Raw genomic sequence first — 26,546 nt, forward strand, 5'->3', positions numbered from 1 at the left:
CCTGGCTACATGACTTACCCACCTGAGCCTCCTACACTTGATCACCCTAACAATGTTTGTTAAACGGTATAAATTATGTAGTTCCTTGTTATGAAGTTTCCGCCATTTTCCATTCCCTTTCTTCTTGGATCCGAATATTTCTTACAGGACTTTATTCTCAAATACTTTCAGTCTGCGTTTTTTCCCCAGATTAAGCGACCATGTTTCGCAAACGTAGAACACAACAAACATGATTATCGTTTAAAATATTTTAAGCTTCAAATTCCTCGACAATTCGCGACGACAATACATTTTGAACTGAATAATAACATGAATTTCCTGCTTTTAGTCGACATTTAAATTCTTCGTGAACACTGGTGCAAATCCCGGGGGATGAGGGGGACGTGTCCCCTCCAATCTTGGAACTGGGGGGACTGTCTCCTCAATAATCTGATTTGAAATGTGTTTTTATGGGGAAAAAATGTGATGATTTGTGTCCGATTGCCACAAAGGAAAATGAGATGAAATTGATGTCTCGCCACAATAAGTCTCAAATCTGCCCGCTTCCCAATTTTAAAGACAACTCTGTTCCCTGATCCTCCACAGATTTGCTTTTCTACTTGACAAATATTTTCAGCATCGCTTAAAAAAAAAAAAAAACTTACTTGTCCCCCCCCCCCAATATTGAAGACAGATTTGCGCCGCTGTTCGTGAACATGGTTTTCGTCTGTTAATATTAATCCTAGATTTTTGAAAGTATCCACTTTATCAAAAGTAGCTATTATTTAATTTAACGCATGCATCATTTGTCGTATTACGATCCCGACGAACTTCCACGCTATTTGTTGATCACAGTTCAGTGTTGAACTACAGAAATATAATGTCAAGTTTTGCTTCGATGGGGGACGAGCAAGATTCTTCGTTATAAGTAATATTTCACTTTTTCATTAGTATACTATGTTATTATACTATTTCTTAAAATGTATATATTTCTCAAATCTAGGAGGACAATTGCCTCCCTTGAACCCCCTAATGATGCTCCTGACGTTCATGTTCATTGACTTTAGGATTTTGATTTTTAGTAATATCTTTTTTACGCTAGTTGTGAGTTTGAGCATTTTTTTTTTTTAACGAACTAATGAGATACTTGTAAAGCCGGATACAACTGTAATTCAAATGGTAGTTTTATAATTAATTCCAAACACAGAAATATCAAGTGTACTCTGTATTTAAAGAGATATCACATTTATTTTATTCAATTTTACGTAATTATGATTTCATTACTTCAGCCACTGTTTTGTTCCTAATCTTACTCGCCGAACGGCTGTCAGCTGCGCACTGCATGGAATTTAAAAAAAAGATCACCATGGTAACGAACAGGAAATCATGACGTCACTATGGATTCACGCAAGTGAGTTGGCAGTTAGTCGAAGATAGGAGAGATGGCGGCAGTGTAGGAAAGATGACGCGTGCTCAGATTTTCAAGGCTACCGCCAGGTGGTGCAGTAGTAACAACCACAGAGTAACGATCGGCGCAAAGCACATATTGTGATTAACGTAAGGTTTTTGTTTCGTTTGTTTCTAGGAGAATTTTACTCTACAACCATTACAGGTAAGTGTTTGAATTCTTACGTTCAACCTTATTAATTTCATTTGATATTATTGTAACGATAAAAGAAAAAAAAATATAATTAATCTAGCTGAGGTTCACATGTTACAAGAGTTAACTCCGTTTCATTGCGTTTTTAAACGCGAGGGAACGTTCGTCAACCCATTACAAGGTCAGCTGGCAACTAAGTGCTATTACAAATGGCGCACGTTTCTGTATTACTTGTGGCGAATGAGGAAAGAGATAAGAAGCATTGAAGTTATTCGTATCCTTCTAATACATTAAAAATTGTCATTTTGTTAACACACTTCCTTATTTTGAAAGGCTTTTATATTCTTGCTAGTACAAGCGTAGCTAGATAGAAAGTGTTCTTGCATTAGATGCATATTCGTACATCCATAAAAGGGAACATTAACTTTTGGCAATGGAAAACTATTTAATTTTGTACTTGTTCGAAATATATCAACCTGCAAAAATTATAACTGCAATCATCTACCGTCAACAACAAAATAATAATATTGTATTTAAGCCGCTGAAGCCCGTAGTTCAAGATGCTTCCCCGGCATTCTGCTGATGGAAACTAGAAAATCCCTGCAAGACCAGACGGTTGGTCACTGGATTCAAGTCCAGGACCTGTTGATTTCGAAGTAAGAAGTAAACTGCTATCCTACTCCAGCTCGCGTAGTAGTAATAATGCGATAAATTATTATTATTTCTTTGTTTTAATGTTTAACGTTTCTTTTTACCAGGTAAGCACCTGATGGGGTCTATAGTCTAACGCATTATTCACACAGTGGCGGCTTTTGAGGGAGGTCCAATGGTGATTACAGATTTTTTTTTCCGTAGATAATTTCAATGTAGGAAATGAAGGTACGGAAAATAGTTGATAATGTACATTGAGCACGATGGGAGGTTTGACCGCGGGGAGAATTTTGTACTCTCGAAATTCATGACTGAAATCTCTAAATTCATAACTGGTCACCGGTAAAACTTAACGTTTTATCACTAAAAAGGTAAGGGAAGTACTATGCATTTTATCGATATAAACTGTATACAAAAATCAGTAAATATTTTAAGTTGTCTTAGTTTGTAATGATAAAATCTTAACTTGTACCAATGTGACTTCCCTCAAGAACTGTCACTGGATCCATAACACATGCACTCCCACCGATAATACAATCTGGTTCTCCCGGAGCAAAAGATAGGACGCAAACCATTTACCTGTGTGAAATAGTATTACTAGGCGTCTAAACTATGCTATTCAGAAGTATGAAAATCTTATAGAACGGCTGTGTGTGTTTGTCGTCAAATATCAGAGCAAAAATGGTTCAAAGATAGCGAGAAGCGGTGGTTTGGAATCGAGTCATCGTACAAAGAAATCGAACCATCTACTCCGTTACCCCTCTGTTCAGACTGGAAATGGTGAAAATAAACCATTTTCGGTTTCAACGTTGACTAAAATTAAGATTAGGAATTATGAGCCTTATGCAAAGTCGTTCTGACACGTGATTAGTGCCCATACTCGAGTTCGACTAACATATATTTCCTGCAGTAGTCAGGTCTTTAGTATGACGCTAATCCTATCTCAAAATGACTCTGCATAAGGCCCTATATCTGCTTTTGGTATCTATGACCACTTTAGCCCGTCACATATGAGGGATGACATCCTCGGTGATCACACTACTCGGTGAGGTAGGAAAGAAAGTGACCTGGGTAACTTTATACTAGGTACCATTCCTGTATTTGCCTAGTGTGAATTAGGAAAACCCAGGATAAACCCCACTCAAGATGACTAGCCTGGAGAAGCTTTAACACTTTTTCGACCGAGTGTCCCCATCGAAAACGAAATCTCGGACTGCTCCCACCAATGGCGATAGAATTAGCGACTACGCTACGCAGAGCTTCATTCAACGTTAACACCATAGTATAGGGTGGCCCAAAAGTAGGTATACAGTCCCGTACTGATCAACTCACTGTATTTCATATTATTTTTTATTATTATCCATCAGATAAACTTAGTTTCTTTATTATTTGTTCTTAAAGTATTTTTACCTATACCTTAAGCTCGGAACATCCGAAGCAAATAAACCCGTAAGCTAGAATGTTATACTTGATCAGTGCAGGGATGTATACCTACTTTTGGGCCACCCTGTAGATAACGGGAAGAGTTTTTTTTAAAAAATTGATTTAGTATATTATTATTATCTTAGGGCACGGTAGCTCAGCGGTAGAGTGCTTACTTCGGGTGGGTGGGGTCCCTCGATCTCTGGCCAAGTAAGTTTGTGCTGGACAACATCGGGTATGTGGGTTTTCTCGGGGTACTCCCGTTTCCTCCCACTTTCTCATTCCACCAATTCTTCTATCATCATTCATTTACCTTATCGTCCCCCTCAACATAAAGGGCATAATCGTGGGACGTTAAACTGAAAGAAAAGATTAAGAATTATGCCTTTTGGGAGGTCCTGAAACTAATGAATTTTAAGTTTGGGCCTAGAAATGTTTCTTCCATGTTTCCCGATCTTCAGCTTCCTCTTTTAACTCCTAATATTTTATTTCATTTCTCAACTCATCAGTCAGTTGTGTTTTTCTTTTTCCTATTTCTCACTTGCCTTTCATCGTTCCATTTATAATGATATGAAAAAGACAACTTCTTCGCAAGGTGTGTCCAATCCAATTGACCTTCCGGCGTGGGAGACCTGGGTTCGATTCGCGGCGGGAGCTCATGTGGTTCGGATTCCACGTTAATCAGTAGGTCCACGTCTCATGTAGCCTCGCTGCTGAAAGGGACGTTAAACTCAATCAACCCAACCCAATTGACCTTTCTAAAGATAATGCTGGCTAAATTGTTGTTGATTTTAGTTTAGCGTCCCTTTCAGCAGCGAGGCTATATGAGACGTGGACCTACTGATTAACGTGGAATCCGAACCACATGAGCTGGCTAAATTGTACATTCAACATTATTTACTGGAACCGGAAATGATGCAAATGTACTAGTACTTCCGGTTTTAATCTGTATACAGCAAAAATGGTAGGAGGTGGCGAGAAATTAACTTTTTGATATTGGTTAAGCGTCCCAAGAGTAGAATTCGTCTTCACCTTCATCCTTCTTTTCAAGCCGGAAGTGGTAGAAATGACTATTTTTTGGATTTTACAATTGACGCTATAGTGAAAAAAAAACGCAACAAAGTGTGAGAAGCAGTGTCTTCTAAATAGATTCAGTTCTATCTTGAACTTGATTCCTACTATATTACAACAGGAAGTGGTAGAAAAGCAACTACAACTTCCGGTTTCAATCTACAGAGGAACAACGGTAAGAGATAGAGTGTTCTAAGTTTTGCTTCCACTTTCATCCCTTTATTTAAACCAGAAATGAAGAAATTACTAATTGCGGTTTCAACACTGATCGCCATAATGAAAAACAGAAACAAATAGCGTGAAGCAACTCTTTGATATGGGCTCAGTATCATAAGCACAGTTTCCATGTTCTAGGTTATTACTCTATGGCAACCGAAAGTTGTAGAAATCTACCACTTCTGGTTCCAATAGTTATTCCCATAGAGCTGAAAAGCACCTTACTTAACTCAACTGAAACTGGGAAACTAATAAAAACTATTCCATCCTTGAACGTATCCCTATATTACAGCCGTAAGTTATAGACGTATTATTTTCTGTTTCAGCATTAAATTCTCATAGTTTGTAAATCTGCAGTTTCACACTGTGAAACAAAGTTCACTTCCTATTATTGTAACTCCCATGATAAGAATAAAGAGGAGCTAACTTGTAAGTTGCTGTAAAGTTCTGTCCAGAAAGCCCAAAATAAAACACGATATAACAGTAGATATGCTGATTAGGGGACATGGTGGCTTAGTGTTGAAACGTTCGCCTCTGGTGGCCCGGCGTCACTGGTTCGATCCCAGCTCGTGTCAAGTGGTCTTTATGGTCGACAAACACCGTGTTAGTGGGTTTTCTCGGAATTCTTCCCTTTTCTCCCCCTTTCTTCATTCCACATTTTTCTCTTCATCACCGTTCCTTTTAGCCTAGCTGATATAATCGTGGGACGTAAAACTCAAAGATTTCAATTTCGATGTGCTGATTATGCATGACTCAGGTTAAAAAAGCTGTTTGAAAGCCCATACCCATTCGTGGGCTGTAACGATATTATTATTATTATTATTATTATTATTATTATTAATAATAATAATAATAATAATAGTAGTAGTAGTAGTAGAGTATTGAACAAATTTCCAGATGTAATCTGCAAGGTCAATTTACACTGTAATCAGAAAATATTTACGAATGAGTTCTTAATCTGGTTTCTTAATAACACATCCAAGCTTCTAGGGATTTTTTTCTAGTATGGCAGTCAATGTCTTAAAAGTATTATCCCAGCGCTTCCCCAGTACAAGTGAAGGGAAAAACTGTTTGAAGAATTCTTACTTAGAACGGCTGGGTACAAATTCCAACCTTTGAAATACCTTATTCAACAGTAATAGCAAACGATTATATACCCTCGCATTTAATATTTTATCTCTTTATTTATTCATGTAGTTGGTGGCTTTGGAATTTTGAAGTGAAGTTTTCCTTTCAGCACCGAGGTCATATGAGATATGACCGTACAGCTTAGTATGATGTGCGAACCAAGTTAGCTCCCATCTGAATCAGACGCTGGGTCTCTCGCACCAGAGTCTGTATCGGAAACGATTCAAATACGAGAAAGCACTTTTCTACCGCTTGATTTCACTTTAAGGCCTGTTAAGTATGAAGTTATACATGACAGAACCTACTATTTAAAGTAGGATTCGAAACACTGGTCGGTTGCGTTTGTATAGGAGGCACATAGCTCTATCGGGAGTCGAAACCAGAACAAGCCACAGCTAGAGGGTGGTTAGAATGGTTGAGCCTTCTGAAACTTTCAGTTGTTTGATTACATAAATGTGTGTGCAAAAAATAATCAGCTAGAAATGTAAAGTGACTCAAGTTAACCCTCAGCTTCCTTGCAGCTATGTGATTAGCGAATGCTTTTGCAAGGTCGGAATGCCGGTGGGAGCTCATGTGGTTCAGATCCCACGTTAACGCAATAGTTCTCAACAGGTGTGTCGCGACACACTGATGTGTCACACAGTCTCATAGAGTGCGTCGCGAAATTTGAGAGTTTAAAAATCGTAAAAGCATTTAATAATTATTTAAAATCAATTTTGAGACAAACTATTCCAGTGAAAGCGTCCAGCGGCAGCAACAATACTCAGTACTACGTAGAGTCACCACTTTATAGAAACTTATAGGCTAGAGTCACTACTTTATAGAAACTTATATTTTAGAGTCACTACTTTATAGAAACTTATAGGCTAGATTCACTACTTTATAGAAACTTATAGGCTAGATTCACTACTTTATAGAAACTTATAGGCTACAGTCGCTACTTTATAGAAACTTATAGGCTAGAGTCACTACTTTATAGAAACTTATAGGCTAGAGTCACTACTTTATAGAAACTTATAGGCTACAGTCACTACTTTATAGAAACTTATAGGCTACAGTCACTACTTTGTAGAAACTTATAGGCTAGAGTCACTACTTTGTAGAAACTTATAGGCTAGAAGTAAGATTTGAAGCTTTCCTGGCGGCGTATATGATAAAGTTCTTCTCGGGCAATCAGCCAGGTGAAAACTGGTGGATAGGCCAACGTTTCGAGAGCTGTCATCGTTCTCGTCATCAGGGCAATTACGGAAATACGGAAATAAATTAGAGAATAAAGAGGGCCCCTTAGCAAGAAAGCTCGCCCCCTTGAGTGATGCACCAACCTATATCTACGTGCACCTCCTACATGCAGTTAGAGATCTAAAGCAGCATGTCGAGTGTTGTGTCGCGTCACGGTTTTTATCCAAAGACATTTACCGGACAGTGTGTATTAGAGAAAGAAAGAAGGGTAAAATAGAAGATAGGAAAGCGCGTGAAGATTTTTCGCCTCACCATTGGCTTGGGTAGTAGGAGGAGAAACCTGGAAACACCTGGAGTCCAGGAAAACCCCCTTTATCGGTCATGCTCATGCTCAAGTATTTACATGGCAAAACCACACTAAGAAGGGGTGGTAAAAATCCATGTAAAAGCATCTTTACTGTCTGTATTGATTCCCTAACTTAAAAAGTCAAGTGTGAGTTATACTATTGTGTTAAGTTGTCTGTAGTTTGGTGGACAAGCTTTGTTAGTGGGACTTTTGTTATTTTTTTTTTCATGCAAGTCTCTCGTCTTCTTCATCCTTGGACTGCGTCAATCTAAAATGAGACTAAGATATATACATATACACGATTATGTAGTATTTAGTTATATTATAGTATTTGGGATATGATTGATATTAGTATCCTATTGGACTTGTCAGTTTTGTTAATACTAGTGATATATCAGTGATTTAAGTAGGATGTATTAGTTATTTATTTAATTTTTTTTTCTGCCCAACAGGCCTCGTCATACCTTTTTATGTACATATTTACATTTTCTTTTTCTTAATACTCTGAAAAGTGTTCTGGATATGTTTCTATTTTAGCGCATGAAGCGGGCGTTTGTATTTGTAGTAGCTTTCTGGAATTGTGTAGCTACCCAGAGAGCTCACAAGGTCGTTTTCTATTGTTTTCACAGAGTGATAGAAGTTCCTTACTAAGTACTGTATGTGATCTTCAATCAGAGTCAACCCTAGACGCTGCTGTAGGCGCAGAACAGGCAAATATCGGGGAGAATTTGTTATTATGCGCACAGCGTTGTTCTGAAGTCTCTGCAGAGCCCGCGTATAACAAGGTGCAGAGAAAGCCCATGCTGGTGCAGCGTATGTGACTATTGGCCTAACTAGCATTTTGTATAATATAACTTTGCTCTGCGTATTGAGGGCAGGTGAGCGGAAAAGTCCGGTTAGGGTTCGTAGTCTAGCACTAGCCTTATTTCTTTGGGAGTTCATGTGGTATCTAAGGGTAAGCCTTTTATCTAGTATTACTCCCAAATATTTAACTTTATCTTTCCATACTATTGGTGTGTTATAAAGAGTTAATTGGTTGTTTGGTTTTCGTTTGTATTTCTTAGTAAACTGTATGGCTTCACATTTTTCAGCATTGACTTTAATTTTCCAACGTTTAAACCAGGGTTTAAGTTCGTTTAGGTGATTCTGTATATACTTTGTAACTTGATTTGGCAAGAAAGATGACGCATACACAATTGTGTCATCTGCATACATTGCTATCTGTGTTTTGGTTGTTTTTGGAATATCATTAACATATATTAGAAAAAGAAGTGGCCCTAACATAGATCCCTGAGGGACTCCTGCTTTAATGTCTTTTTCCTTGGTGGTTTTTCTTTCGTGTTCAACGAAGAATTTTCTATTCTTAAGGTATGAATGCACAAAATGGGTTAGATAGTCAGGAATCTTATATTGTATCATTTTATATAGGATTCCCGGGAACCAACACCTATCGAATGCTTTCTCGACATCTAGCAGGGCCGCGCCTGTTATTTGTCTTTTATTGTATTTGTCTGTTATAAATTCTATTACACGCACTAATTGGTGTGTTGTAGAATGTTGTGCTCTAAATCCGAATTGTTCAGGTGTGATTATATTATTTGTTGATAGAAAGCTTCTGAGTCTTCTGAACACTATGCTTTCAGCTACTTTGGCCATTGTATTCAGAAGACTTATAGGCCTATGGTTCTGAGGAAATTTAGCATCCTTATTGGGCTTAGGAATGCTGATCACCTTGGCTATTTTCCATGCATTTGGAAAATAGCTAAGTTTCATTATGTTGTTAATGATGTGACTTAAGTATGATATACATGCGTTAGGGAGGTGTTTTAAAACTATATTCTGTATTTGATCAGGACCTGGTGCTTTCAGTGGCCGAAGCCGTTTTATGATACCATTTAGCTCTGCAGTATTAGTCTTCTTAATTTTGTCTAATGGGGGTGCTTTTAAGAATTCCCTTACTGTCCGTTCAACTTTTACATCGTGCTTACGATCTTCAAGCTCATGATTTGGTTTGAATGAACCCTCTAGGAAGTCAGCCAAGGCTTCGGCTTTCTCTTCTGGGGAGTAGACTAGTCCGTTCTTTCCATGTATACATGGCGTGTTAATGTTTTTTGTAGTTAAATTCTTAGTATATTTCCAGACGCTTCCGTCTTTTAGTGACATTTTTGAGATTTTGTTTTCAAAGATGCGGTTTTTATACGCGGATATTTCTTCTTTAATGCAAACTCTATATCTATTTACGATCGCTTTATAAAGTGGGTCTCGAGTTTTGTTATATTTTTTGTGAAGTCGGTTCCGCGTTTTTATCATATCTAAAATTTTTGGGGGTAGTGTTTTTAAATCTATCTTATTAGTTGTAGAGGGTATAGTTTTCTCTGAAGTAGTTTTAATAAGTGTGGTTAGAAAATTTACGGCACTATCTATATCTTCTTTTGTTTGTATTTCAATCTTTCTATTTAGTCCTTCTAATATTAATTGTTGGAACCTGGTCCAGTCAGCATTCTTATAATTTAGTCTCTTTAGTGGTGGCTCTTTGTCTTGTTCTGAATTTACTGTGACAATAATTGCTGTGTGATCTGAAAGGAGATCATCATCAGCAATTATTGAGAGCGGTAATTGAATATTCCTGTATAATGCATAGTCCAAGATATCTGGATTACTGTTGCAATTATGAGGATAGTAAGTTGGTTCATTTTGCGTGAATATTTCAATGCTTGATGTTTCTAGATAATTTTGCAACTTTTTTCCATTTTCGTTAGCTCTTTTTGATTTGAAAACAGAATGCTTGCTGTTCCAGTCTCCAATTAATAAAACTCTGTTTCCCAGGCGGGAAAGAAGCGTGACATCGTTTGTGTCTATGATTGTATTTGGTGATTGATATATTCCAACTAATACAACCGGAGTATTTTTAACGAATATTTTAATTGCGATGGCTTCCATTGTTTTTAATTGGGGAATGGGTACGTATTCGTGTTTATAGTCGGACTTAACCACTACCAAGATTCCTCTTCCTGCATTTGTATTTGATTGATCATGTCTGAGAATACGGTGCCCTTGGATATACAATTTGTGGTGCGTTGAAAGCAGTGTTTCTGACACAAAAGCTATAGAGATGCTATTTTCATTTATGTAGCTCTCCAGTTCGTCCTTCTTTTCGGAGATGCCCTGTGCATTCCAAGCTAATATTTTTGTTTGTTTCCTAACGCGGTGCCCCATCAGCGGTTTGAGCGACTCTGATTATGAAATTTATGACGTTTAAAAAGAATTCATGTTTGTTTTCAGCGTAAAACTCTAACAGACGTTGAACGTAGAACAGCGTTTTACGTCTGTCATAGTGAACACTGAAATCATGAAGCATTAACGTAAGTGAATCTAAACTTGGTTGCAGTGACCGAAATGCGTTGTCTGCGTTGTCTTTTATGGCTTTGGCGCGCTGTTGTCGTATTCTAATGTTTTTCCTCCTCTGTTCTGGGTCTGTGGTGGCTTCAGTGGGTGAGAATGTATCACTGTCTGTGTTAAAGTGTATTTGTTGTTGCGTATGTTTTGAGTTTTTGTCTTTGTGTATGTTTCTGCTGCTACCCTGTGTACTCTTAGGGATAGGATCTCGCACGACCCCAGACGGAGCTGTGCGTGAGTTTCCGGTTATGATTGGTGACTGTTGGGGAGTGCCCCTTAAGTTAGGTAAAGGTAAAGGTGTAAGATGTGGAGTGGGAAGCAGTCCAGGTTTAGGGGTAGGTAGCAACGCAGGTCTTGTTGTGTGTGTTGTTTGTGTCGTCTTCCTGTTTATGTTGTGCGGTGCGTTTACTCGTTTCTCAATGTTGTCTGCGCTAGTTTTGGATGTCGTTCCTCTTTGCCTCGATTCCACAATCTTTTTATAAACTGTGCAGCCCCTGTAACTGGCCGGATGCTCTCCTGAACAATTAGCACACTTAGGCTTTTGTTCGCGGGTTTTCTTGCAATCAGGTGTCAGGTGATTCCCTGCGCACTTGACGCAGCGAGGCGCTAGCCTGCAGTTCGTGCTGCCATGATCAAATCTTTGACACCGATGGCACTGCACCACTACACTCTTTTGAATGTACTCCTCAAATCTGACACGAATGTGGAAGATATGAGGGACCTTCATGAGTCGCTGTTTAGTTTCCCCATCCAGGACCGTGCAGAGAAAAAGGGGCAAAGCCTCTTTTCCCGCGTTTGTTGCTTTTCTCATCTGTGAGACAGTGAGGGTAGGGGAGTCTAGTACCTGTCTAAGATGATCCTGGATGTCGTCGGAGGCAAGTTCCCGGGGGAGCCCTCTAATCACCACCTTGATTGGCCTGAAGAGAGAGTTTGTGTAAAACTCAATCTTCTTATTCTCTAAGTACTTTAGGATGCTAATGTTTGTGATCTCATTTAGAGGTGTGATTTTGTATTCCTCTCCCCGGGTACAGCGGGCTTCTATTTCACCATAGGTTCTACTAATGTACAAGTAATCTGTTAATGATTTAATTGTTATGGGAGGGTATCGCTTTCTCTTGGGTGTGGCCAAAGAGCTGTCTGAATCTCTGTTTGCTTGAGGTGTTGTTTCAAGTGACCCCTTACTGAGTAAAAGTGTGTTATCTATGCCTTCTGGAACTGCTTTCACAGCATCAGAGTATGACTTATTTGATTGACAGCTTTCGTTGTCTGAGTCTATAGATGATGGGGCTGAGTGAACTTCGAGCCTCTTTGGAGATTTGTCTTCTCCTTTGCTCTTGGAGGGAGATGCCTCCGGTTCACTGCTGGGGGAGGGGGACTCAACATCCCGCTTTGTCCTCCTCGTCCGTCTCTTAACCATTGTCGCCAATGGAAAGAGTGTGCTCTGAGGGCTATGGCCCTGTGAAGGACCGTAACTCTGTCAGCACAGTACAATTTCTATGGATTTTCGCTAGTTGTGGGCAGGCGCTAGGCCTGTAACGCTATTTAGTATGATGTGGGCACAATGCCCAAGTGCTCTAAATGACGACTTCCCTGCAGTCCTTGCTTAATGAGGGTTGCTTCGGGAGATCCCTGCTACAGCAATCTTAGGATTTGTCACCGAATGCTTTCGTTGCGGACCCTAACACAACCTTCAAAAAGCAATTTCTGCAGTTGGGCGCCTGAATGTGGCTTATCGTGGATACTTACAATCTCTGCTGGCTCTGAAAAGGGCCACTCGCTGAACTGCACCTGTAACGAAAAGAAGAAAGAAGAAAAAGCTTCAGTTCTGGGCAGACAAATCCCTGGTCCTCACTGCTCGGCTCCTCTGTTGCTGACGATCTGCTGTGGCTCTAAAAAGGGCCGTATATTCTCTCTGCTACACCTGTAAATATACAAGAATAAACTTCTCGACGCTCTACGTGGTTCGCTGTGTTCTTCCTGGAAAGAGAAAAAGATTAACAACTACGAGGACACGCCTTCCATAGTTGTTAAATGCTCGCCCGAATGTTTTCTCAGTTTTGGCCTCGTTAAGCGTATATGCTTATACAGCCTATTCTTCACCAAAAACAATCTAGGTGAGCTCCTCTTGTTGTGACTGGCGTTTTAATCAGTTCGCCTGAACCAGTTACTCGTTCGAGAGGGAGAGTCTAACAAGCGGATATAAGTAATATATACTCTGGGCTGGAGAAAATGCTGGTTCCTGATTGGCTGAAAATGCTGGTTCCTGATTGGCTGGTTCAATCTGAAAAACTGGAGCTGTGATTGGCTGGCTATGTTCCGTAGTCTGTGCTAGTGATTGGCTGAGGGTTATCTGGATGTTTGTGTGTCGTTTTCTTTGCTGTGGTACTGATGACCGTGTTCCACAGGGGGCTGAGTTGAAATCCAGTGTCTCTATTAACGTTGTTCGGTTCATGTACTATGGCAAGAGATTCGGCTATTATCCTGGTCCAGTAACTGGTGCTCTTGGTAATGATGGATGTGTCCTTAAATAAAACTTTATGGCCTTCTGTTAAACTGTGTTCAGCTAAACCTGATTTTTCTGGATGGAATAATCTAATGTAATTTTCATGTTCTCTGCAACGTTGTTCAATGGTGCGTCCTGTTTGTCCTATATAAGCCTTTCCGCATTCACAGGGTATACGATACACCGATATATACTTCATTTTATTGTAAAATGTTAGAAGCGATATAGTCTATTCTAGTTTTTTTTTTTAATCCATTTAGGAGATAAGCTGCGACAGTACCTAGTAGAGATGGCACAGATTTAAGCTCTCAGAAATTTTCGTCAGATGTCAGCACTAGTTCCATGTGGAAGCTTGTTTATTGATTGAATGGCACGCGCCTTGAAGTCGATTGCTTTGAAGGAAAAGTGAAGAACAAAATTTCTTAGTAATTTTAACAGAAACTGGAGCATTTCAGTTTAAACAAAGGTGAGTTAAATGTTATTTCATGTACTAATATAAACAATACATTCTTAAGAAGTTTTCGAAACCTTCTTCGTGCATCTTCAATATAACATATCAAAGGAAAGTGTTCAGCTAAAATGAAATGTGTGTCATCTTTCCCCTACAAATAAGAAAAGATTGCCGCACATACAAAACATGTACAATGTAATTATTTTTCGCATTATGTTTTGAGGCAAGTCTTCACAGAACTAAACAATATCAATTAGGTCTGTATTAGGCTAAGTTTTACTAATAACAGTCCTAATTAACATCTGAAACTACAAACACTAATCAGAAAAAATGCATTCATTACCCAAGATAGTCTTTCAGTTTCGAACTTCGCCACGAATTGACCCATTTCGTTACCGTACACTTCTCGTTGACATAGAGCAGGATTAGAATTAGATTTCTGGTCTTTCTGCATCTATGACCATGTTAGTCCGTGGTTAGGATTAGGATTAGGAATTAGATTTCTGGGCTATCGGCATCTATGGTCATATTAGTCCGTCACTAGGATTAGGATTGGGAATTAGATTTCTGGACTTTCGGCATCTATGGCCATGTTAGTCCGTTGTTAGGATTAGGAATTAGATTTCTGGGCTATCGGCATCTATGGCCATATTAGTCCGTCACTATGATTAGGATTGGGAATTAGATTTCTGGACTTTCGGCATCTATGGCCATGTTATGTTAGTCCGTTGTTAGGATTAGGATTTGGAATTAGATTTCTGGGCTATCGGTATCTATGGCCATATTAGTCCGTCACTATGATTAGGATTGGGAATTAGATTTCTGGACTTTCGGCATCTATGGCCATGTTAGTCCGTCACTAGGATTAGGATTAGGAATTAGATTTCTGGGCTTTCGGTATCTATGGTCATATTAGTCCGTTGTTAGGATTAGGATTAGGAATTAGATTTCTGGATTATCGACATCTATGGCCATATTAGTCCGTCACTAGGATTAGGATTAGAAATAAGATTTCTGGGCTTTCGGCATCTATGGCCATATTAGCCGGTCACACATATGAGGCATGATATCCCTCAGCGATCATACTGGCCGGGAAGAGAGGAAGAAAGGAAGTGTCCTTGGACTATTATGTTAGGTACAATCCCGGCATTTGCCTAGTGTGAATGCTGCACCTTTTCGACCGAGTGTCCCCACCGGGAATCGAACCCGGGACCGCTCGCACCAAAGGCGAGAGTATTAGCAACAACCGGCCACTTTGACGTAGAGGAATTGTTCTAAACCATAGGTGTCAACTCATGCATCGAGAGTACTATCTGCTCCCAATTTCATAGCCCTTCTTCATCAAGAAGAAGCAAGGTTGAGAAGGAGGTAACGAGGCTTGTGTGACATGTGACAGAACGTAACGATTACATGACAGTTATTTCTTTCTCTTTTCGTTTCACGTTCTACGGTTACCAACTATAGTCCAAAGCAGGAAGTTGAGAAACAGATAACTAAGCGATAATCGATAATGTAAGAAGTGATACAATGAGAGTATTCATGATAAAAGTGAAGCAGGGCTCGAATCCCAGCATAATGCGTTACGTACATATAACCGAAGTCATTAATTCATTAGAAATCTCTGGAATTAGGGTCATTATTTTATATAAAAATATACCGCCCTTCTTGAAATATGAATGGCATACGTGTCTTCTACACTCGAGGTCCAGATAGAGTTGCCAACTGTCCCGGTTTGGGCTGGATTAACCAGGAATTCTGTGTCTTGTCCTGGCAGAATTTATTTTTATTCATCGGGACGGTTAAAATCCAGGAATTCAAAGTTTTTTTTTTTTTTTTTGAATAATGAATATACGATACGTGGTTTACCAAAATAAATAAATTTTAGGTAAGTTTCCAATTATCGCAATCGCAATGTGTATCGGAATCACACGTCGAAGTTTAAATAACGATTTAAAAATTCAACTGAATCGACGATAACTGATTATATTTCACCATTTCTCACGTTGCATTTTGTTTATCGTTTAATGTTATACTTTTGTTAATAATACTACCTAAGTATTGGAAACTAGTCATTTATTCTATTTCCTTTCCTCACAAGGGAACATCGTATATTGATAGTAGCGTTGCCAAATCAAACAATGTGCAATCGATAGAGGAGTTAAGAAAAAATTAAAATCCAAAGTTTTATGGGCCGACACGCAGGAACACAGGAGATACAGAGGAAAGAAGGATTTAGAATCATGTGAAGATACCAGTGCAAAAGATACACTGACAAAGAAAGAACTTCAAAATGATTAAAGTAATCAAAGTGGCATTTACACGACAGTATAGTAAGCAAATATTGTACCCACAGACATGCTCAATAACATCATATGTAATGCAGTGTTGCCAACTGAGCACAAAATGAAATTTTGTTAAATGGCACGGATCACAAATTATAACACATAGCAAATCTAATTATGAGTAGAACCATATCTGTGACGTCTTGATGTACAGTGTTGCCAATGTTTGAGGATAGGCCTATATGAATTCCTATATGAATCTTGGATGTAGGAGAGTACATACAGTACACGATTCGAACTAGCGAAAACCATAATATGAGACCACAAACAAGAATGTAATCACTGAAGTACGAAAATAAGGGACGAAGCACAGTGTCGAAACAGTTTTGCCCAACTGGAAAATCAGAATAGTATCAAACACAAGTACACAACATACAAAACTGAAATGATACATATGCTTGGATTGACAATTGATTAGCAAGCTCACTTTTCGGATGCACGTAATATTGTATCACCTCACACATTATTGGAAGTCGGTTTTTCAGTGTTGCTGTTGATAAAGCGCCCCGCAGTGTGTTGGTAATGTATGTACTCTTCTACATCCGAAATTCATGTAGAAATTCATATAGGTCTATCTTCAAATGTTGGCAACACGGTACATCATGACTCACAGGTATGGTTCTACTCATAATTAGATTTTCTACATACTATAATTTGTGTTCCGTGCCATTTAACAAAACTTCATTTTCTGCTCAGTTGGCAATACTGCATTACATATGATGTTATTGAGCATGTTTGTGGGTACAATGTTTGCTTACTATGCTGTTGTGCAAATACCATTTTGTTTACTTTGATCATTTTGGGTGTCAGTGTATCTTTTGCATTGCTATCTTCACATGATTCTAGATTCTTCTTTCCTCTGTATCTCCTGTGGTTTTGGGTGTCGACTCGTAAAACTTTGGATTTCTAACTTTTCTTCACTCCTCTATCAATTGCACATTGTTTGATTGGGTAATGCTACAATCAATGTAAGATGTTCCCTTGTCAGCCTTCTACAATTGTCATAGCCTCAATCATCCCAGCCACCATTACTTTTATCTTTTTTCATACTTTTATTCTCAAATTATTTTCACATTTTTCTTTATCCTTTCTGACATCGTATTAAATTTCAGTTCAGATTCCACAACGGAACCATATAATCTGAAAAGCAAATGTACTAGTTCTTGTAAGTCCTATCAAATTAACCTCTTCATAATCAAACTGTTCCTCGCTACTCTTCTAGATAGTATATAATGTAGATGTAGAAAATCCAATTATGAAAAGTAAAACTTTTGTCGAATACCTCTTCCAAATCAACTATTTTATATCAATTCTTCAATTCCAACTTTTAATGGTTAGTTCATAAGTTTCTCCCGAGTCTGATCATTCTTTTCATCCTAAACATCTTTCTGATTACGCAATTCAAGCAGGTAAAAGCGTTTTTTAAATCAATAAATACTACCTAAAATTCTCTCCTTTTGTCCGAAAAGCTTTCATCTACTTTATTCGATGGAAACTACAAGTAATTGTAGCTTTGTGCTATGTTTCCTTCCAAATGATAACTGTTTAATTTCGTTATTTCATCATCCATATAATCGTTTTGATGTTGAAAATTATTATTATTATTATTATTTTTTGCTGCATGTGACGTGAAAATAAACTAAGATACTGGTGTTAATGCATTTTAGATCTGTCAGTACACAGTGCATCACGCAATTCTGTGTCTGTAGAGGGAATGCTGATCTTAGTTTGAAAGTCCCAGCACACTGGCCATTATAAACAGGAAACTGTTTTGGTATCTGCAGGGGGAATGCTGCTAATAGTATGAAGATTATTATCGGACAAAAAACGAGTGTATTTAACTGTAGATCATTCCCGGGACGATCTATTGTAAAATTGTCTTCGAGCGTGACTATATACTGAAGTAGCGAGAGGTTGGATGGTCATTGCGTTGAATTGCCATCTGCGTGTCATATCTTGTCAATGGTCCATCGTTAGTGGTGATGAAAGGCAGAGGGTTCGCATAACTGACATACTGTCTTCAATACCTTTGCGACGTACTGGAAAGAAGGGCAACTCGGGCCGCCTTAACTGGTACAATCAGTACCTCCGTGGTTCCCCGAACACTAAACACAGTGAATGCACAAATATTAAAAATCGATTTTTGAATATTGATCTACCATCTTACATTACTTTCATATGACTACTCCTGACACCAGCTCATCATCAAGAAAGTCTTCGGTGGTATCGGGAGAGATTGTTGTAGCAAGGTGAGTGGAAAGTCGTAGTATTCAGTGATAAGAGTAGTGTTTATCTTAGATACAAAAATGTTTCCGTGTGTGTATAGACTTGCAAGTAAGAGGAAAAATCCAGCGGGTTCTTAATATCATTTAGGATCCACATTTCATTTTCTGGTATTTGATAGGAGACTGGGAATTAAGTCTATATCCCGCTCGTCTCATGTCTTCATTCAGGGAAATACGATTAGTACCGTGTACGTTCGTGATGTCGTCAATCTTGTTCTCCGACCTTATCCAGACACTTACTATAAAACATCTTTTAGCAGCATATCGCATGTCCGCATACCTCCAGTTGAACCAGTGTATTCTACCCAGTATACATCTTAAACTCTAGATTGATAGATCTCCGGACCTAGGCCTTATCTAGCACGTGTGCGATATGATGTCAACTTGACCATCAGACAGCTATGAAAACTACAATTTCCAAGACAGACCAAGCCTATATTATCTGAGTGGCTACGCATCCTAACAATTTTGTAGTCGCTTGGGGATATTTACATGCTCTGTAAATATTGTGATAGTTGGAGAGTAGAGTCTACTGTAACATCTGTTAGGATGTTTTGTGTTGGAACAATACCACCGACCATCACTTCTTGTATGCAACTTTGGGCCAGATTTCTGAAATTCTATTATGTGGTTACTCCAGCGTAGTTCTATAGTCTTCATATTTTTCTTGATTCTTTAGCTAATGAAGTCATAACTCTCTGTGAGACGTTTTATGAAGGCTGTCTTGTCATTTGATTACAAATTCCGACTATTTCTTTTTCTCTCCTTCTCCTATATTCTTAAAAAACGCAATACATATATTGTTTACTTTAATATCGCACTTTCTTTGTGATTCTTATGTACTTCGTTTACTTTTCTAATGTCCAAAATACACATTTTATTCTTTTTGTCATACAACTCAATGTATTCTTTCCTTTATCTCAAGCTGAATTTTGTTCATTAAAGATTCATTTTCATGCATAATTTCGAAATTGTCGTAGTAATTTTTCCTTGCTACTTTTCTATTTATACTGAATTTACTTTCATACACATTATTCAGATTTCCCTATCCTTTCTTTTGTGACTTTTAGGTCTATTATATATTCTCCGTCTTTGTCTATTCCCCTTCTTAATTCGCAGTTCAACTTTCTACATATAATTTTAGATTGTGCTATGCAATGTTGTTTCCAAACTTTTCTTTCCGTTGTTGTCCAGAGTTTTTTCCATAACCCATGCTTCTTGATTGTGCTATCTTTACGATACCGTATAATTACTAGGGTGGAGCGAAAAAAATCAAATTTTCGAATATCGAATTTTAATAGGGCTCAAAAGTTGCGTATTCGCATGCTAATCAATGGGAAAATAACGAAAAAATTCAGACTTTGGATCTTCAGTTCGCGCAAACTGCCTAAATTTGAAAAACAAAAAATGACAAAACACCAAAATTTACCTTTATGCGAAAAAATCAGATTTTTGAGTATCGAATTCTAACAGGGCTCAAAAGTTGTGTATTTGTGTGCTAATCAATGGAAAAATAACGAAAAAGATCACACTTTGGATCTCCAGTTTGCACAAACGACTTAAAGTTTGAAAAAATGACAAAAACGCAAAAATTTACCTTTACGCAAGAAATATACAGATGACTTTTTTCTTATTTCTATGGCGTCTATGTACTTTGTTTTAGTTGTATGAGGTCATATTTGTTATTAATTCGTTAATGTGACTGATTTTATACATTTTATTTCTATAGCGATTTTGTAGCTCTTCGCCCATGTCTCAACTTTGTTTTTCATGAAATAGCTCAGAACTTTCCACGAGAAGGTGGCTGCAATTCGAGTTCCACCCACACCATACTCAACTCTCCTATGGATTAGGATGTGCTAAATTATGTTGATTTAGTCAAGGATATTGTCTTAAATGCAGATTTAAAAAAAATCAAATTTTGGTATTGTGAGTCTTGAGAGAAAAGTTACTCGAATGTAGCCATCTCTGTTTTCTTGTCCGCACACTTTTCTTGTAGACTGTGACAGGTACGACATAACTTTCAACTTCTTGAGTATGGTATGGGAAATTGAAGAAGTCAAACTCAGGAGCAGACTTATCATGCATAAGTGATAAGATACAAGTTTCTGTGTCAAGATTTCGAGCACTGGTGCGGGCGACAGCTTACATTTTCTCCAATCTAACAGTTCACTATAGTACGTGACATCAAAATTTATTGAAGGTACCATAAAAGTTCTAATAGATTTGTCCTTCTGATCTTGATTTCTTGTCTCTAGCTCTCTCGTGTAACCGAACTCTCGTACGTGTTGTCTCTCGTTCACTCTCATAGCCAACAATATGTTCTTTGGATGACAAAAGAACGCGTTTCCCTCAATCATAGGATCGATGATTGTTTTAATGTTGTTTGGCAAATGTCTAATTATTTGAACTACCTTCAAAATATGTTTAGGTCCATATTTTCACTGACTGATATCTCTTTATGTCGAACCAGACGTCTTTATAATATAGTTTGCAAGCACTTTGAGTTCGTTTGTTTGATTTGTTTGAGAAACGTGCTACCATAAGACCCGGTTTGCACCATCAGCCATCAGAATTAACTGAGAGGACCAAGATCTTATATAGCCACATCTGGAGCACACTGTGCTGTCTTAATTGCTCTGTTAGAACTTTTATGGCACCTTCAATAAATTTTGATGCCACGGACTACAGTGAGCTGATAGATTGGAGGAAATGTAAGCTCTCGCTCCCACTAGTGCTCGAAAACTTGACAATAGAAACTCGTATCTTATCACTTATGCATGACAAATCTGCACCTGTGTTTGACTTCTTAAATTTCCCATACCATACTCAAGAAGTTGAAAGTTGTGTCGAACTTGTCAATCTGCAGGAAAAGTGTGCCTTGTCATAGCAATTAGACGTTTCAATACTATCCATTAGTTTCTGTCTTTTTCTCTCATCATAGTACAACACTCAGAAGACAAATTTCATATAAGCATATACACGTTCCAAAACTACTAATTTAACAAGTAATATAACATTCATTATTTCTCCTATTTCTTTACTTCTTCCAAATAAGTACCTTCCAGCCTTCTTGCATTCCCTCTTCTACACAAAATTTTGTTGGGGACGCGTCCCCCCACCAGAGATGCCCATCTATCTACAATATTATTCGCATGTAACGAGGGGAAAATGCCCAAACATGAGACATTCACCATCGATAGATAAGCTGAACAAAGTACTATGGGCGAATTAAGTTATTATGCGTAATTTTCGAGAAAATCGAAAAACTCTTTTCGTAAACTTATTAAAATTTGAGCTTATGATAACCACGTTACCTACTAAGATGCAAGCAATACTGAAGTATGAAGCTTTTCATTATTACACTAGAAAGAGGAAAGCTCAAAATTATCATGAACTTTAAACTTTTAATTTTTGTTTAATATTTTCTAAATGTGAAACATAATTCAATCGATAAATGCCATAAATTTATGGATTTAAAAAATAAATGAAAAGGATATCAGGCTCCAAACTCCATGCATAAGCTCTTTAGAGCCATAAGAGCAAAAAGCAAGGGTATTAATGTTAGAGAATTTACGTTTTTATCCTTTAACATTGAAATACTGGTGTGAAAATTGAAATTTTGTAAGTTTCGATGCTCGAATTTGGAGCTAATTTTACTGTTAGAACAAAATGAGAAAACTATGTATATAACAGAAAATGAAATGCTTTTTGCGTAGAGTGCACTGTTTTTCTTTTCCAAGTGTCTTAAGTCAAGTAGTTTCTGAGGTATAGAAAACACAAAAGATTGCATGTGCGGCATATTAAAATCTAACCTCGTAGCAGAGCTGTAACTAGAGATTTCGGTGCCTGGGGCGAATTAGAATTCGGGGCTCCCTACACTCATCTTACCGAACCTTTTCTTCTTCTTCTTTGTTGCATATAAGAGAAGCCGCTTTTGTTACTATGCTTCTCTGAATTTTTATCAACCTGCTTGGACAGACCATTGCAACAGCTAAAAGCTATCATTATGTATTCTTTTAGAGATAAGAGCTGTTTTCAAGACTCTTGTTTTGAACTCTTTGTTAAACTTGACAAAACTATCTTTGGTTGGTATACAGATCCACTTGGAAAACAGTTATGGAAATTTACAACTATTTACAATGTTTCATACCATCGATGAGAGATGGAATTTCAATACAATAGAAACTATGTGTTTAAAACGTTATTGGGCTGCGTATTAGAAACTTTTGAATTGCGACCAAGAAAATTTTTACCAAATCTATTTTTTTGTAAACCAACAGCAATAATAATTTAATAGGGCGCCAATACCTTTACGGGGCGCCGCATCGTTCACCCTTTTCCAACACTTTTTCTTTCTTCTTACGCAGAGACAATTCCAGTGTTCTAAGTGGTAGTTCGCATCCTAATACGTATGTATTGGAAAAACTGCTTTTCAAAATCACATGTATGTTTTATTTTCTAAATATTATAGATATCCTGCTCATTAATTTGTTGTTACCATTATCTTTATTTTAGGAAATGCCTTCAAATTACCGAAGAAAATCAGCCAGAGCGTCCTGGTCGGAAGTAACATTGAGGGAAGCAGCTTCCAGAGTGGCCGCTGGTGAAATAAGCCAAAGACAAGCCCAAAAGCTCTACGGCATTCCTGCTAGAACACTGGGCCGAAGAATGAAGATAGGGGATTTCGTAAAGAAAGGTTTAGGACCAGATGGAGTATTAGGTATTGATAATGAGAAGCGATTGGTTGCCCATATTTGTCGTCTAGCAGAATTGGGATTTTCCCCTGATACGCAAACAATCCGTGTGTTAGCCTATAAGTTTGCGGAAAAGTTAGGTATTGGGCATAAGTTTTCACGGGATAAAGGTATGGCTGGTTATGCGTGGTTTAATTCTTTTCTTCGTAGAAACCCTGAGCTGTCGGTAAAAATCAAGGATTATCCTGTCAATAGAATGTATGGGTTAACTCAAAAGGGAATTGATTATTTTTTTAACCTCTTAGCGCTTAAGATGAAAGATAACAACATTCTGAATTCACCTGGGCACATTTTTAATGTAGACGAGTTTGAATTTTCTTTCAATAACTCTAAAAATCTTACAAGAAAAGAAACAACTTTGAACACAATTACATCGAAAGAAAATGATGAAACTGTAATCTTAGTCGCTTGTTGTAATGCTGAAGGAACGTTTCTTCCTCCAGCGTTTATAGTAAACAATGTGAACAAGAAAGAAGAATTTCAGAATGGATTACCTACCGGATCAATAATTTATTTGAAGAGTGAACAATCATCTAATAGCTCTTCAGATATTTTCTTGCAGTGGTTCAAGGAGCACTTCATCCCTCGAAAGCCATCAGGTAAAACCATTTTGATTTTAGATGGGATTGCTTCATATATCCATTGCGTAGACCTTCTAGATTACGCAGAGCAAAACGATGTCATTATATTATGCCTTCCAAGTCATATTACAAATGATCTTCAACCACTGTATCATTTATTTGTTGGTTCGTTTAAAGAAGCTTACGACAAACAAGTAGAATCGTGGGTACAAGCCCATAACGATAAAAGTATAACAAATGATCAAATCGCACAGTTCATAACTGTTGCATGGAACAAAGCAGCAACACTTCGAAATGCAGTTATAGGATTTCAAGTAACAGGAATTTTTCCTTGTAATCCTAGCATAATTCCTGACGACCTTTTTAGCATTTCTGATGATAATAATATATCCGCTGATACTTCTCAACGCATATCTGAAGATAGTGAAGATGAAGCTGGCCCCTCTTATGAAACTTCAATATCACCTGAGTGAGATACTTCTGCAAAGGAATTTATCACTCTTGACAGCATACATTTGAGCATCACTAAATATTTTCAATAGGTTTTTCCTTTTCATCTCAATGAAAATGATCAGGAAACATTGTTTTCGTCAGTAAATGCCAATAGGTGAATGCATCGCAAAGTAACATTATATAACGATCATGAAAAGGAAAAGAAAGATTAAGTATTCCATTGAATGAAACTTCCTATATAACTTGCTTATGTTTAGTAGGGTAAAAATATAGGAAAGATAATTGGAAATGAAATATGAGAAGCGAAAGCAAAACACTTAGAACAGGAACATGAACAGGAACACTTAGAACAGGAACACATATGCCATGTTAGAAGGAAGAAAATTAGAAAATGTTAAGGAATAATCAACTGGGTAAAAAAAAAAAATGTGAAATGAGGTAAAAAGTGTACTGGGGATTTCCAAGCGAAAGATATAAGTATTTTACTTGGGTGATAAGAAGAGGGTTGTAATTATTGTTTGCTCGTTAAGCGACTAAACGGGAAGATAATGAGAATAGGATTTGTTGATAATAGTGTAAGAATGCTATGCTGAAGAGGAAAATCGTAGGAAAATAGAAGAAATTGTTAGAGAAGAAAAGAGGATGACATAATTGTAATTGGAGATATTAAGGTTGTTGTGGGGGAAGGACAGGAAGTAGTATTGTATTAAATACAGTTTGAGGATAAGTATTAGGAAGGAGGAGAGGTACTAGTCCATGTCTATTTCTACAGAGAGAAATAATCGTAATAGGGAATGTTTGGGTTACATAGAACAAAACGTTTATGTATACTAAACTCCTCAATAAATGCTCAGAAATATAAATTGATCATACAGGGTGTCCTCAAAGTAGGTAGGTATACAATCCCGTACTGATCAGCTCACTGTATTTTATATCATTTCTTATTGTTAGCAAACAGGTAGACCTAGTTTCTTTATTATTTGTTCTTAATGTCTTTTTTACTTATAACTTAAGCCCGGAACAATCGAAGCAAATAAATCCATAAACTATTTGGTCTAGGAATTAATTCGTGCGGTTGGTACGCACACATTGAAGCTTTAGTACAAACACAAAATACATAAATACCTTAAGAAAAATATTGTCCATCGCTAGCCACCACTTTCGCCCATCTGTCAGGCAATGTACGGATTCCGTGGCGAAAGAAGTCCTCATCCTTGGAAGGGATCCAGTCAGAGACCCATGTTTCGATATCTTCTGAAGAAGTAAACCGCTGTCCAATCAAATCGTTGTTCATGCAATCGAACAAGTAGTAGTCCGAAGGAGCAACGTCTGGTGAATACGGCGGGTGGGGTAAAACTTCCCATCCGACATTTTCTAAATAGGTTTTGACCGGTTTTGCGACATGTGGGCGAGCGTTATCGTGTTGAACAATAAGTTTATCATGTCTGTTCTCCCATTCTGGTCGTGTTCTGGCCAGAGCTTGCTTCAAACGCATTAATTGTCGTCGATAACGTTCTCCATTCATAGTTTCACCCGGTTGCAGCAGCTCATAGTACACCACACCTTTCATATCCCACCATATGTACAGCATAACCTTTGCACAGTGAATATCTCGTTTTGGTTGTGATGGACCTGGTTAACTTGGTTTCACCCAGGCCTTTTTTCGTTTAGGGTTCTCGTAATGGATCCACTTCTCATCACCCGTAATAATTCGATGCAGAAACCCCTTTCTGCTCTGTCGTTGAAGCAGCAATTCGCAAATGGTTTTTCGTCTTTCAACGTCTCTATCTTTCAATTCATGTGGAACCCAATGTGACATCTTTTGAATCATTCCCATGGCTTTCAAGCGTTTGGAGACTGTTGTTTGATCAACGCCTAATGCTGCTGCAAGTTGTTCCTGCGTTTGACACGAATCCTGCTCGAGCAATGCTGTCAATTCTTCGTCTTGAAATTTTTTTGGCTGTCCAGCTCGCTCTTGGTCTGCCAAGCCGAAATCACCACTTCTAAACCGTGCAAACCTCTTCTGACACGTTCGCTCAGCTAGAGCATGGTCACCATACACTTCCACCAAAATACGATGACTTTCAGTCGCACTTTTCTGCATGTTAAAGTAATGCAGCAGGACACCCCGCAAAAACACTTTATCAGGCACAAATTGCGCCATGTTCACTTAACTACAAACTGGT

At 38.0% G+C, this 26,546-nt stretch overlaps 1 protein-coding gene across 2 annotated transcripts; it reads left to right on the forward strand.

Annotated features, from left to right (window-relative positions):
• Positions 1–1,424: 1,424 nt before the first annotated feature.
• LOC145671319 (uncharacterized) lies at positions 1,425–26,546 on the forward strand. Of its 2 annotated transcripts, XM_081740318.1 has the most exons (3): positions 1,425–1,591; positions 13,752–13,957; positions 23,088–26,546. In XM_081740318.1, exon 3 carries the CDS (start codon positions 23,091–23,093, stop codon positions 24,378–24,380), a length of 1,290 nt encoding a protein of 429 aa, XP_081596444.1. In that variant the 5' UTR covers positions 1,425–1,591; positions 13,752–13,957; positions 23,088–23,090; the 3' UTR covers positions 24,381–26,546. The 2 variants fall into 2 exon arrangements, with proteins under 2 accessions (XP_081596444.1, XP_081596450.1); XM_081740324.1 differs by lacking the exon at positions 13,752–13,957 and having other exon boundaries at positions 23,088–24,717.

Source organism: Thermobia domestica, chromosome 2 (genome assembly GCF_964235325.1).
Source record: "Thermobia domestica chromosome 2, izTheDome1.hap1.1, whole genome shotgun sequence".
NCBI lineage: Eukaryota > Metazoa > Arthropoda > Insecta > Zygentoma > Lepismatidae > Thermobia > Thermobia domestica.